Raw genomic sequence first — 13,044 nt, 5'->3', positions numbered from 1 at the left:
TGCAGAGGGAATGACAAAGAAACAGTTGCAGGCCTAGCCTTTTTATGCAGATGCAATGAAGAAATGTGTGTGTGTGTGAAGAGTTGAACTGTGTTGGTGTGTGTCTGTGAACTATGTGTTGTGAGAACTATGTGTGTAAACTGAGTGAATATTCAAATCCCAGGAGATAAGACACAGACACATGCTGAGGATCTTCTACGTTGTTTTATGTACAGAGATGAACACAATCTCAGATTTGGGGCCCTGATGTCATCTTGGCAGTTTCACAAGCAGAAATATAAGCAGAGATAATATTTAGTGTGGTATAATGGTAACATTTTTCATTACAACAACCATATCTGACAAAAAGATTTTTGTTGAGCATCTATTAATCCAACCCTGGTCTGTTTTTCTCTTCCATCGACTGGATAAACATGCTGGTTTTTAAAAACCATGCATCCCCACAGTCATATTCAGCGACTTTAAGCAGCTTCATGCTGTGACTCATGTGCGCAGAGTGCAGATTATGGTCATGTAGGCTATTTGTCTGCAAATATACCCAACAAGCTCATGACTTTCGATCAACCCACAACCTCACCACCGCAAAGTATCAATCTTAGACAGAGCCTAGTTTGTAAAACAACCTTAGGTCACAAAACACCTTAAGTGTGTGTAAGATAACAGTTTATTTTTAAATGTTACATTTCTTAGACTTCAGCAATATGTCATTGGCTTTGTGCTTTCTAATGAAAATTGAAGTGGAGGCAAGACTAATATTCAGTGACGTAGTTGTATCCAAATATAAGCACATTCTCACATGGGGTTGGTGAAAGTTCTGAGTGCTCCTGAACGCACCAGCAGCGGCTGCCCCCTCCCTCTGTTCCTTTATAAACAGAGTCAGTGTGTTCCAGGTCCGTAGACTGTGCATACACAGGGTCAGGTCACCGAGCGTACAAACAGCTCCGCTGCCGGGGCATGCCCCGCCATGTTCGACTTAGACAGCGGCTGGAACCTGTCTTTTGCGGGCTGCGGCTTCCTGGGAATTTACCACATCGGAGTGGCCAGTTGCTTGCTGGAGAAAGCACCCTACCTCATAGAAGGGGCGACCAAACTGTACGGAGCGTCTGCCGGCGCTCTCACCGCCTCGGTGCTCGCCAGCCAGGCATCCATAAGTAAGACACACCGCTAGGACTGGATAGCCTGGAGCTTTACGCCCTGGAAGCTGGAAGTTGTATTCATATTATTGTATTTGTTGTACTTGTTGTACTTGTTGTGGTTGTTGTTGTGTTGGTGTTATAGCTTTGTGTTTAGTGGCGTCAGAAGTAAGTGAAAGTGTCCCGAGAGATTGATTTAAATTTTAATCCTAACATGTATTGTGTGCTGTCCTAGGAGAAGGCTCTGAAAGGTGTCACGAAATAACATTTATTCTCATGATTATTAAGAATGTAAATCAGGGAAAGCACTGTCAAATAGTTGTGGTGTTCTCAGAGGACAGTAGAAGTTTCTAAATGGGGCAATGATACTTAATCCTAAGAATTACCAGCAATTCTCAGTAGATCACACAATAATGAGCCCAAACTAACGTCAAGCACCAGGGAGTCCTGACTGTCACCTCAGACCCACTGAACTTTAAGGGAGTCACTTGTTTGGGAAATCACATTGTAAAAGCATTCTGAGATAACGGGTCATCGGGTTGATAGATAATAACAGCTCAAGTGGATGCTGTCATTAAGGCAAATTATGGACATGAAAAATAACAACGATTTTCTGATATTCATCCATTTTCTTTTAAGATTCAACTTTTCACCCATGTTTCACATTTGCATCTCCACCGACGTCATTGGCCGCTTCTCATCAACACTGTCCAAATTCCACTGAACTGCTACAAATCCAATGTTTGGCCACACTTAGTAGCACCTTTTCTACAATGCTTGTTTAAAAAAATATGGTAATAGATATGTTCAGGATGTGTTCAGATCTAAAACATAGTCATGGTACCACTAGATCGTTAGAGAACCTAATCTTTCTTTGGAGTGTAAGTCAGATGCAGCTTTCTGCTTTGTCCCTTCAATAAGCAGTCATTTGGGGTTGAGATCAGTAGGCACTTCCGTGACTGCAGACCGGCCTCAACTACTTTGGCTTAGTATCTGGAAGAGGGCTCACCCAGGTCTTTGTTGGTCATTGGCTCCTGGTAACTAAAGTGAATATTGATCCAGTTCCAGGTTGTCATTTGAAGCTGTGTGGGGTTTTTTTTGCAGTTCAAAGAAAGCATGTTGCTTCCCCTTTACCTTAATGTCTGTTCCATTTCTTAGCTAAATGCTGTCAAGATGTGATTGAAGTAGCGAAGGAGGCCAGAAAGAGGAACCTGGGTCCCCTTCACCCAACCTTCAACCTGGTCAAGGTGATAAAGTCAGGCCTGACTCGTGACCTACCCTCTGACGCTCATGTCCGGGCCTCGGGGCGGCTGTGTGTTTCACTGACCAGAGTGTCTGACGGAGAAAATGTGGTGATATCAGAGTTTAGCTCCAAAGAGGAACTCATTCAGGTACGGGTTGGGGTTTATCTTTTAAATCTGGAGGCCCAAGGTCTTAGAGTGTTGCAAGCCTCAAGAAAGAGATTTGTTGTGCTTCAACACTGCACTCTGTCCACAGGCACTGATTTGCAGCTGTTTCATCCCCATCTACTGTGGGCTGATTCCTCCGTCTTACAGAGGAGTGGTAGGTGTCTGCTTTTTTATACCATCTTAAAATTGAGCTTGGTTTCCACTAGGGTCACTTATTTGTGGAATACATTGTGAAAAACTGTACATGTTTCATTAAATGTGATAGAAAACATTTATTGTATGTGTGGCAAAGAAAGATTGACACGTGCAACCATATATATCAGAGGAAACTCTTCATTGGTCCAGATGTACGAATTCTGTGATAAAAGATCATTTGATTTGCCTCTGGTTTTGGCTGTGGTGAAAACCCTCCCTGTTATGTGACCGTATTCCATTCAAATCAGAAAACAGGCAACAACTGCACCGAATGCAACAAGGATAATGCAGGTCAAGCTGCAAGATTGCTATGAGATCATTTTGTTCTCCATGACAGTTAATCATCAGAAGTCACTTGTATGTTAAGAAAATAACAGTTTTTATCACTTTAGCTGCAGCACTGAGATAATGATATCACTGTTGCCTTCACTTTAACTTATCAGCTGCTGTTGGACTCTTGACAGGGATTTCAACACCGTTTATCTTATGCTACCAAATCACTCAGTTTGGATTTAGATCCAGTGATATCATAATTACAAAATACAAAGGTCACGTTTATCCAAATCAAGGCAGATAAAAAATAATCAAGCAGATTACATGAACTATTAGAAAAGGACATATAATAATCCATTTAGCTTAAAAAGTAACAGTAAATGAACATATCTACTGAGGCCGTTACTTGGAATGTAGACACTAACTTTACATTTCAGCAGAAATCAATGTGCAAAAAGTTGAAATGTTATTTAAATTGCATCCACTGATAGCAGCTGAATTCCTCATTTCAGAAGTCCAGCTCAAAGCAGTTAAAATGTCAAAGTAACATACAGAAGTCATTCTCCTAATGACATGAATGTTATGAAATGTACATATACATTTTTAGTTTCCAAACTAAAAATGCAACAATAAATGGTTGTTGCTATTCAAAGTGTGTATATATACATATAAACATAAGGGTTTTTAGTCAAAGGAGCAGTATCCTGGCAGTACATTTCCAGTCACACAGTACATTGGGGCTGCTGCGGCTCAGGGGTTACAGCGGCCTTCCTGTAACCAGAAGGCGGTTCAATCCCAGTCTTCCCAATTACGAATGCCGAAGTGTCCTTGGGCAAGATACAGAACCCCAAATTGTCCCTGTATTAATATTTGTGTAAATTGGTAAATGTAAAAATTGCACTGTAAAGCCCTTTGAGTGGTCATCAAGAGTAAACACCAACAATCTAGCTCTATATTCAGTGGAAGTGTTTACATGTTACAGAGCTATCTGTACATTCTGTCTGTGGATTCTGTACATTGTGAACTTCCTGCTGCCCAGATAGAATGCTGACTCATAACCCTAGATAGCGTGACTCACTGACTTTGTGCATTAACTTGAGCCGTGACACCTTGAGGACAAATATTCTTGAAGAGACCAGACCAATGCAAGGTCATGTGTTTAAAATCAAATGTTGATTTTTAAGAATTTGTTAGTAAATGATTAAATTTAGAAGTCGGAAACATTCTATGGATCTGTGTAGTTCGCCCATAATTTTCTTGAAAGCAATTGAAATTAAATTCTAAATTAAACTGGTAATTTTGTAGTTATAACGAAAATGGACAGTGTTTACATTGTATACTTACACCGAACATACCTGTACATTGTTATATTAATAATAATGATCATAATTGATGACAGGATGTTCTGATGTTACAATCACAACAAACAAAAATACAAACGCCCTTAAAATGTGGTCTTATCAGCTCAACCATTCTGCATGTTTTACCAAACATTGCTATCTCCTGTGAGTTTCACCAGTCATAGCATTAAAGAGCCTGCCCTGCAAATGCCTCCTCTTCTAACGGCACCCATTATCATTTGCAACAGCCATTTGTTGATGGTAAAGGAGAGTCCCATCCATGTCTAAATCCTCCCCTCACGTTAATATAGATTCACTCTCCTCCCCGTTCGCCCTTCTCTCTGGTTATCATGTCCCTGTTTTGTTGCCTTTCTTTTTAATTATCCTTAGACATATGGTATATGTCAAGTGGACAAATCCATGATAGGCTATCTACAGGTAAACAATATACAGTGTATCAAAGGGATTTACACAAGTAGGCAGCAAGAAAAAACTGAAGAAATCTCAGCTTGTGCAGTTCAAGGTGGATCCCTCTCTTAGGATTGTGGGATTAGCCTTGGGTGAAATAAATGTGCCCAAAATTTAAGAAAATATAACAATAATATCACAGCGTGATTAGAATTGACCAAATGTTAATTAAATTAATTACATTTTACAAAATGATGTACAGTATATGCATAAATATACATTTACACCTATAAACATTTATACACAGTACTTTATATACACCAGTGTGATAAGTGAATCATCCTCACTGATCTGGGCCTGCATTTTGTCTAACACTTTCAGGCTACAAATGTTCTCTTGTTTAATCCTACTTGACATTTTGTAACTGGCATAAATGGAATTAGGTTACCTCCTTCTACTTTGCATTTTAAGTTCTTTAATTTTCAGTGTCCCAGGGGTTGAGGGTGAAATGGAACCGAGTGTTGTGTGACTCATGTTTATAAAGACGTCTCATATCAGAGGAGCTGCCGGACAAAGATGCAATGGTTCAAAATATCTGACCGAAATGTGTGGATACAAATATGGCTTTGTGTAGAGCCTGGGTCAATTAACACAGTACAACAGTGAATAACAGTACCCAATGTGTGTTCAGTGAGACCTGTTCAGTAATGGTGGACAGACTGCGTGTTTGTTTGGAAACGGGATTACACACAAACAACTGAACAGATTTTCATGAAACTTGGTGGGATAATGTGGGATGGGTCACATTCAATCAATCAATCAAATTAAGTGGACTGATATCTGTCAGAGTGTGAAATCTTGTGAAGCTTGATTAAATTCAAGGGGACTGTTCGGCTTGGCGGAGTTTGATGTTCTACTAAGTGCCAGTGACGCATATACCTCTATACCAACTGAGTGTCTCTACCCTTTTCTGTGTATGTAGCGGTATGTGGATGGTGGGATCAGCGACAACCTGCCCCAGTCGGAGCTGAAAAACACCATCACCATCTCTCCATTTTCTGGTGAGAGCGATATCTGTCCCCACGACGGCTCCACGAGCTTCCACGAGCTTCGTTTCACCAACACCAGCATCCAAATGAATTTGGGCAACATGTACCGTCTCAGCAGAGCTCTGTTTCCACCAGAACCCAAGGTAGGTTGCACACAAGCATCAGGGTTGTTCTTTGTTAATTCTCACATATCACAGGGGTACCCGTCAATGCATAAAGCTGCAAAAAACCATCAACAAAGCCTGTTAGATGTGGCATGGCTGTTTTAGTTTCACTTCTCTTAATCTCCCTCCACTCCATTTAGCCATGACAGAGTAATATACTTATATTTAAATTTAAAAAAAATACCTCCTGACTCTGCTGGGGTCCCTCTGGGGCTCTGATGATTATTGAATAACCTTTAAAAGGATCTGACCTGTGTGCCTTGTTGGGGTAGAGCTCTTTGCTGTGTTGTTGTTACTCACCAACTCCTGTCACATGTACATGTGTGGTATGCTGTCTGCAGCCTAGGATTGTGTAATGGAGGTCAGAGATCTCTAAAGGGGGCATTTGTGTTCTAACCACATTCATAGAGGGAGGAATTACCCCCCATTTATGACGGACTTCTCACAACAAACACACACACTTGGCAGATGCAACACTGAAGTGCATAGCAACACAGGGTTATTAAGTATTTTGACCCATGCCTCATGTGGTGTGAACATTGTAGCCCTTTGATTGGCTGTGAACACCTCTGTTGATGTCCGATCTCTCTTTGAGGAATTGAAGAATTGCGCTAGTGCTATGTGTTTGTGTTTAAATCTTCCATAAATCTGAGCTGAAAGGCAGTATAGTTCATATCTTTGGTTTCTAAATAACTTTCCTTTAACATACTGTAGTTTGTTCAGTATATTGTAAAAATTATGACAGCTACATAAAAAGCTACTTAAAGTCTCAGTGTGTAAGATTTAGGTGAAAGGGATCTATTGGCAGAAACTGAATATAAAAATATCCTAGTGATGTTTTCACTAGTGTGTTTCGTCTAAATTGTACATGTTGTAAACCATAAACTGTTATTTGTGGTTAAATGGGGTTTTCTAATATGTTTTTACACAGCTAATTCAACTGAAAAATGTAGATGATTCTTTTCATGGATTAGTGACGTGAACCTAATTGACTGTATTTATATAGTATTTTTCTAATCTTCTGGCTAGTGGATGACCTGTTCTTCCTCCTGAAGCACAGCCCTTGAAGTCAATAAAGTGAAGACTAATCTTTTCTTCTGTTATTAAAATGTGGTTTCTTCCTCTCAACAGGTTTTGGCTGAGATGTGTCAAAGTGGTTACAAGGATGCTCTACGATTCCTTGAAGAGAACAGTGAGTACTTTGCTGATGTGTCACTATGACTCTTAAATAACCATGACAGTCAGCTTAACCTTTGGACTGTTTCACCAATGGCATGTTTTGTGGTACCAGACCTGCTGATGTTAGAGCGTCCGACCCTTGGACTCACCCTGCCAGAGAGCCACTCCGATTGCTGCTGCAAGCACACTGAAACAACCAAAGAGCGGGTGCTGCGGAGGCTCCACCTCCTGCGTAAACAACACTGGTGGTTGGATGAGCAGATTATTCTGCCTACACACATTAAGAAAGGTGACGTGCCGTGCTTTTATATCGATGAAGTTATTTTTGAAATTATTGCAGTTCATAGTAACTTATTAATTAAATAAAATTCAATTGAAGATAACTAACTACGTCAAGCCTCTTAAATTGGTGTGTACATAATGGCACCAACATTCTGTATTTTTACTGGTGCGGTTGTCTTCATTCTTCAGTCTTCTGCGAGGCCTGCAAAGAGAAGCCTGGTCTGTTTGCAAAGGTGTCGGAGATGCTGCCAGTGAAAGTGGCCTCCTACATGCTAATGCCATGCACACTTCCTGTACAGTCGGCCTACTCAGTGGCACAGAGGTGAGGTGTCGTTCTCATCAATGACAGTAATCTCAGCATTCAGAAAATGAGTTAAAACTCAGAGTCACAACCAGAGTTAAGTGCTTTTGTTTATTATGGGCTTGGTGCTCTGCTGCAGGTTTGTGGAGTGGATCCCAGAGGTGCCATCTGATGTGGGCTGGCTGTTTGGCGTTGCTGCTGATGTGTACCGGCAGGCCCGGAAAGGAGAACCCGCCCGCTCCATCAGGTGATAAATGATTTTCCAGACACTGTCATTTTCCAACACAGTGCTAGAGCAGTGATCCTCAGCTGAAAAACTGAATGAAATGAAATTAATATCTTGATTTTGTCTTTCTGCCTTATTCTACCATACATTGATTCACCGCCACAATATCAACAATTATATGGATTTTTTATTTTGTATTACTTCAGCTGGGTTTTTGAGCTGTGCACAGTGCATTGATTCACTTAACCCCTACTTGCCTCTTTCTCTCCATACCTTACCTGCCCCCCTCTCTGACCGAAACATGGTCATGGGCAGGAGATTGTTGTTGCTTTTCCCCACAGAGGAAACAGCTGACATTGCTGTTATTTGATACCCACAGCCCAGCCACATGGATAGTGTTAATTTTAATCCATTGTGACTGTGAATGTTTGCTCCTTTGTCCAGATGACTATTTCTTAAGAGACACAAAGACAGTCTGCACCAGAGGTATTAGTAATACACAGAAGTCTGAAACTTAAGAAAACGTGTGGAGCAGTGCAACCAGTTATCAATTTCTTTGGAATGTTTTTAGGCTTCAGCCAGTGCTACTGTGGGTCAGAAAGGGATCATTGAAGCATATCAGGAGATGTAGGGGAGTAGGAGGGGCAGCAGACACAGATGCTCTGTGTGGTGTTAGAAATGATTTACAGAGCTCAAATATGCCTTTTTGTTCTGCGGGTCATCATACACCACCTGATGCAGGAGTCACTCACTCACTGAGATGTGAAACTGAAACAAAGAGAAAGGAATACAGCATAACTGGTAAAGTTAATTATAATTCAGGACAACACTCAATTATGATAATAAAGAATAATAATTGATTGTAACCATCACTCCTCCAGTAAACTGCCTACTTGGTTGCCTAAATAGTATTTCTCTGGAGCCCTCTAACACCGATAAAGGCTAATAAAAATAACGTAAGAAATATTAAATATCAAAGGTTATTTGCCCTATGTAATTTGATTTATTTTATGTGAGACTCTGACCCCCACAACATCTGCTTAGACAAACATAATAAATGACCCATGTGCTAGGGTTAGTATATCTATCAGATATAGAAGATAATTTCTGTTACTAAGGGCACAGTTGCACATGTCAGCTGAACAATTTTTTCTTATTCCCCCACAGTTGTAATAGGGCAAATAATGTTAGAGATGAAAGGAAATAGAATAGACATTGAATCTTTCAGGGTAGGATTTCAAGACAGAAATGTGACTGAGGTAATGTGGCAGTTTTTCTGGGAATTGGGGCATAGGGCATTGCACTAAAGACTGGCTTGTAACTACTTGACAATAACATCACAATAAATATATAAACTCTGGGTTGCACCGTTTTTTTCAGATTCTATTCCCATGTTTAAAGCAAGTGAGTATTAACTGGGTTTACCTCTTGTTTGTCATAGCCTGGGTTAAGTACTGAGATTAGAAAAGCACTCTATAAATGTAGTCCATTCACTTTGATGTTTCAATCTTAACATGAATGATCGACTTCACAGTGAGCCATGTCTGAGGAAATGCTCGAGTGTTCAACCTCTACCTGCAGAGCACGACAAACCTACACAAAGAGACAAGCTGCCGGCTCTTTCCTCATTAGACCTACATGGCAACTACTGGGAAATCCACGAATCTACCTCCTCATCCTCATCCCCGAACGACCAGCATCATCCTCACATCACCCCCACCTCTCCTAAACAAGTCTGCTTCTTTGTCAGCTCGCAGGATGAATCACACAACCATGCACAGCAGTAAAAGACTCAGGGCTTTTAATGGTTATGTGATGGAATTCCCATTCTGTGAGGAGCTGGATAACTAATGATAGATGTTGTGTGAATGTTGTAAAGGAGACACACATTTGTCAAATTGTATCTGAGCACTCCCAGAAGTACAAAGTTTATTATATTTTTGTGAAAATACATTAAAATTTACTCTGGATAATGGTTGTGTTTACCAGCCCTGATGTTTGGGCCTGACTTATGAAAATACTATTTGCTTTCATCTTCTCCACACCCCATGTGAAGATGGTGCAGTAGAAACACTTAGACAGTCAGATGTTTAGAACAAAGCAGGTCCTGAACATTGACTGGTTAAACATTCTGACTTTCTTTGTTTTTTTTCTTTAAAAGTAAAATGAAATGAAATATAATAAATCAAATTTTATTTGTATATCCCATATTCACAAATCACAATTTGTCTCATAGGGCTTTAACAAGGTGTGACATCCGCTGCCCTTAACCCATGTGAGGGATCCCTCTCCCAGGACAGACAGAAGTGCAATAGATATAACTGTCACAGTCCTAATTTTGAAGATTTTTTAACTGATAACTGATCTTTTTTGCTTTGCAGTAACATTGAGCCTAATTTGGAAAGTGTGGTTCCCCTGTCCATAACACATAAAATGGCTTGCATAAGTGTTTTTGTTTAAAATTTGCTCAAAGATAGCAATCACTCCTCTTTCCAGTGTATCATTTGTGTGTTTTTTAATCATTATTTAATCATGTTCATTTTTACAGTGGTGGGCTATTTCCAATTGCCATGTGCTTTAAGTGGCGAATACTCTGCTTCTGGCGGCCACACAGGAGGTCTGCAGGCCACATTTCTAAACATCAATATTCCCACACAGTTTTGACCAAATTCTGTCTATATTAATCTGACCAGTTAAGTTTTCTGGACAGTATTCACTTGTTCGCATGCTAAGCATATTTAGATTCTGGTCAGCTAACCAGTACTTTACATTACAGGTACCTTGATGGTCAGTTTCACCTCCAGTAACGTGACTTGGATATCCTGGCTAAATTGTAAATTGTTGGCTTATTAACCTGACCTACCAGACTAAGATTACAGGTTCTCACATTTCACTCTGACGGTAGCACATCCACATGTGCGAATGGTCCATCAGAATTGATGAAAAGGATTTTAACAAAAGCAAATCAATTTCTAATATGAGACAATAAAAGTGACCATAAAAAACTAAATTGCACACAACCAGTGAGTCTTTTATAATAAACCATATCCTCATGTTTACTTCGGTAAGGACTGTTGGAGAGTCGGGGATTTTATTTTGTAAATGTTTATGTTTTAGTTTTTTTTATATTGTGTTATACAGTATGTATAAATTGTATACAGTCTCAATATATTTGTTGATTGCAATCTAGAAAAAATTTGGAAAATGTTTCCATACAGTGCAGGAGGAAGTTGACAGCTTCTGCTCAACAGACTTTATTCAAGTCCAAAATCATCTTAAACAGCATGTGCTGCGCATTTTAATAGCCTGTCACAGTGTCAAAACATGGATTATATTATAGTATCTTTCCCGCAGTAGTGTCTTGTTGAAGTCGGTGTTCGAAGAGAGGAGACGCGGACCCAGTACTTACAAGTATAATGTTTATTACACAAGAGTATTACAGGTCAGGACGAGCTCTAGAGACTCGGAGATAACACAAAGCCAAATGGTGAAAATCCGCCTTGACTCTGCAAGGTAAGGCGTTATATAGGGGAGTTGTTTACCACAAACCTAGAGATAAAATGACGTCACACAACCGGGCCTTCTGCCTAAATTTGGGAATGTGTCGTGCCTTAAGATTTAAGGACCCGCTGAAAACCATCTCTCCTCTTATTATTCCATAGGCAGTTCAAGGATAGTTCAAACAAGGAGAAACACACTGAACACATCTGGAGATAATACTTAAAGGTTTGAACTTAAGATTCAAGGCGCCTTAAGATATTAACATGTCATTATGATCTATACCTATGCTAGAAAGAATCATTAGCTGGATATTAACATACCATTTATGGTTTGTAACTGTGCTATGGATATCTATTAGCTAAGGGAATATACTACAATATTTACGGACCCATTCCAGCAATGTGCAAGTTGGTAGGTTGTTAGATCTTTATCATGGATAATATATTTCTGAAACCAAATATTAACATTATAGCATCTTAGTTTACTAAGCTACGGATTTTCAGTGGAACTAAATCTGTAATGTGGCAACATCCCATTGTGGGGGACTAATAATGTAGATAATGTGCAATATCACAAATTAATTCAATGGCTTTACACTCTGTAAAACATACAACAGCCCCTAAGCTTGAAGTTAATGTAGAATGTCTCACTCCTGCTGTTGTAGACAAAATGATAAACTAAAAGCTTTTCAGAATTATGCATGTTTCATTGAATATTTACAAAACTTTAAAAGTCATGTGCAAATATGCCATGGGGACACCTGTGGTTTGTCCGTTACAAGAAACCTCTATAACCACCTGTAGAGAATGTTAAGGTAATCCTAAATTTAGGGAGTATGTGTGCAATTTATTAGTTTCTTGGCTATGTAGCTCATAATACATGTTTTTTGGTGATTCCCATACTCAACTGACACCAATGAATGATGCCTGTCACCAAATTTCATCAGGTATTACATTTCATTTCTTTTTGGGAGAAACAAGGCCACTCATCGAGACTTGCAGCGAGAATGATCTGCACCTGCACTTTTATTTTGCATGTTTAATTATTTTAGTTTGAATGCCTGCAACAAGTGCTGCGAGCAAGTACTAATTCAGCACTACCTGGTGCATCGTTGAGGTGAGGCGGAGTCAAGAGGACCTGGCGGCTGACTAGATGGTGGCCCTCCGCGAGCACATGTGCACATGTAAGTGCATGTGCAACAGCCACTTCATTAGGTACATGCACACCATACATCTCCACTTGACAGGAAATTATGCTATCGTAGTAACAGAAGTTAGTCTTCTTGTAATGTTTTCTCCGTCATGAATGAAATTTGTTTTCTTCCTTTATCGCAAAATTCCAAATATTATAAGCAACATTTTTTCTAAGAAAAGCAGACCTCAGTTAAGGGGCTGAATGATTAAAAAATCAACAGTAACCAGTACGCTACAAAGCGAGGTTACAAAAATAAACAGAAAATGACAAAGTAAAGTGCAAAGTAAATAAAACAAATATTAATACCAAGAAAGATGGAAAAGTAATTTCAATATCTGTTTGGGGTCCATTTGAAAGATACATTATATATATATTGATGTACACATGGTG

General features: G+C 39.6%; 1 protein-coding gene across 2 annotated transcripts; it reads left to right on the top strand.

Annotated features, from left to right (window-relative positions):
* The first annotated feature begins 869 nt into the window (after positions 1–869).
* On the top strand, positions 870–10,969 carry pnpla3 (patatin-like phospholipase domain containing 3). 2 transcript variants are annotated; one of them, XM_053415291.1, is made up of 10 exons: positions 870–1,151; positions 2,292–2,524; positions 2,631–2,696; positions 5,741–5,950; positions 7,103–7,163; positions 7,263–7,439; positions 7,622–7,754; positions 7,873–7,980; positions 9,340–9,363; positions 9,494–9,611. In XM_053415291.1, exons 1-9 carry the CDS (start codon positions 965–967, stop codon positions 9,356–9,358), a joined length of 1,194 nt encoding a protein of 397 aa, XP_053271266.1. In that variant the 5' UTR covers positions 870–964; the 3' UTR covers positions 9,359–9,363; positions 9,494–9,611. The 2 variants fall into 2 exon arrangements, with proteins under 2 accessions (XP_053271266.1, XP_053271265.1); XM_053415290.1 differs by lacking the exon at positions 9,340–9,363 and having other exon boundaries at positions 872–1,151; positions 9,494–10,969.
* Positions 10,970–13,044: the final 2,075 nt, after the last annotated feature.

This window comes from Pleuronectes platessa, chromosome 22 (assembly GCF_947347685.1).
Source record: "Pleuronectes platessa chromosome 22, fPlePla1.1, whole genome shotgun sequence".
Taxonomy (NCBI): domain Eukaryota; kingdom Metazoa; phylum Chordata; class Actinopteri; order Pleuronectiformes; family Pleuronectidae; genus Pleuronectes; species Pleuronectes platessa.
The sequence above is the reverse complement of the archived record's forward strand: the minus strand, read 5'-3'. Positions and strand labels throughout refer to the sequence as shown.

What these genes read in the sequence shown, in the direction of transcription:
- pnpla3 (XM_053415290.1), top strand. Translation starts at nt 965, where the DNA reads ATGTTCGACTTAGACAGCGGCTGGAACCTGTCTTTTGCGGGCTGCGGC. An exon ending in CGCCAGCCAGGCATCCATAA is followed by an intron (nt 1,152 to 2,291) that starts GTAAGACACACC and finishes TCCATTTCTTAG; the next exon opens with CTAAATGCTGTCAAGATGTG. An exon ending in CCAAAGAGGAACTCATTCAG is followed by an intron (nt 2,525 to 2,630) that starts GTACGGGTTGGG and finishes CTCTGTCCACAG; the next exon opens with GCACTGATTTGCAGCTGTTT.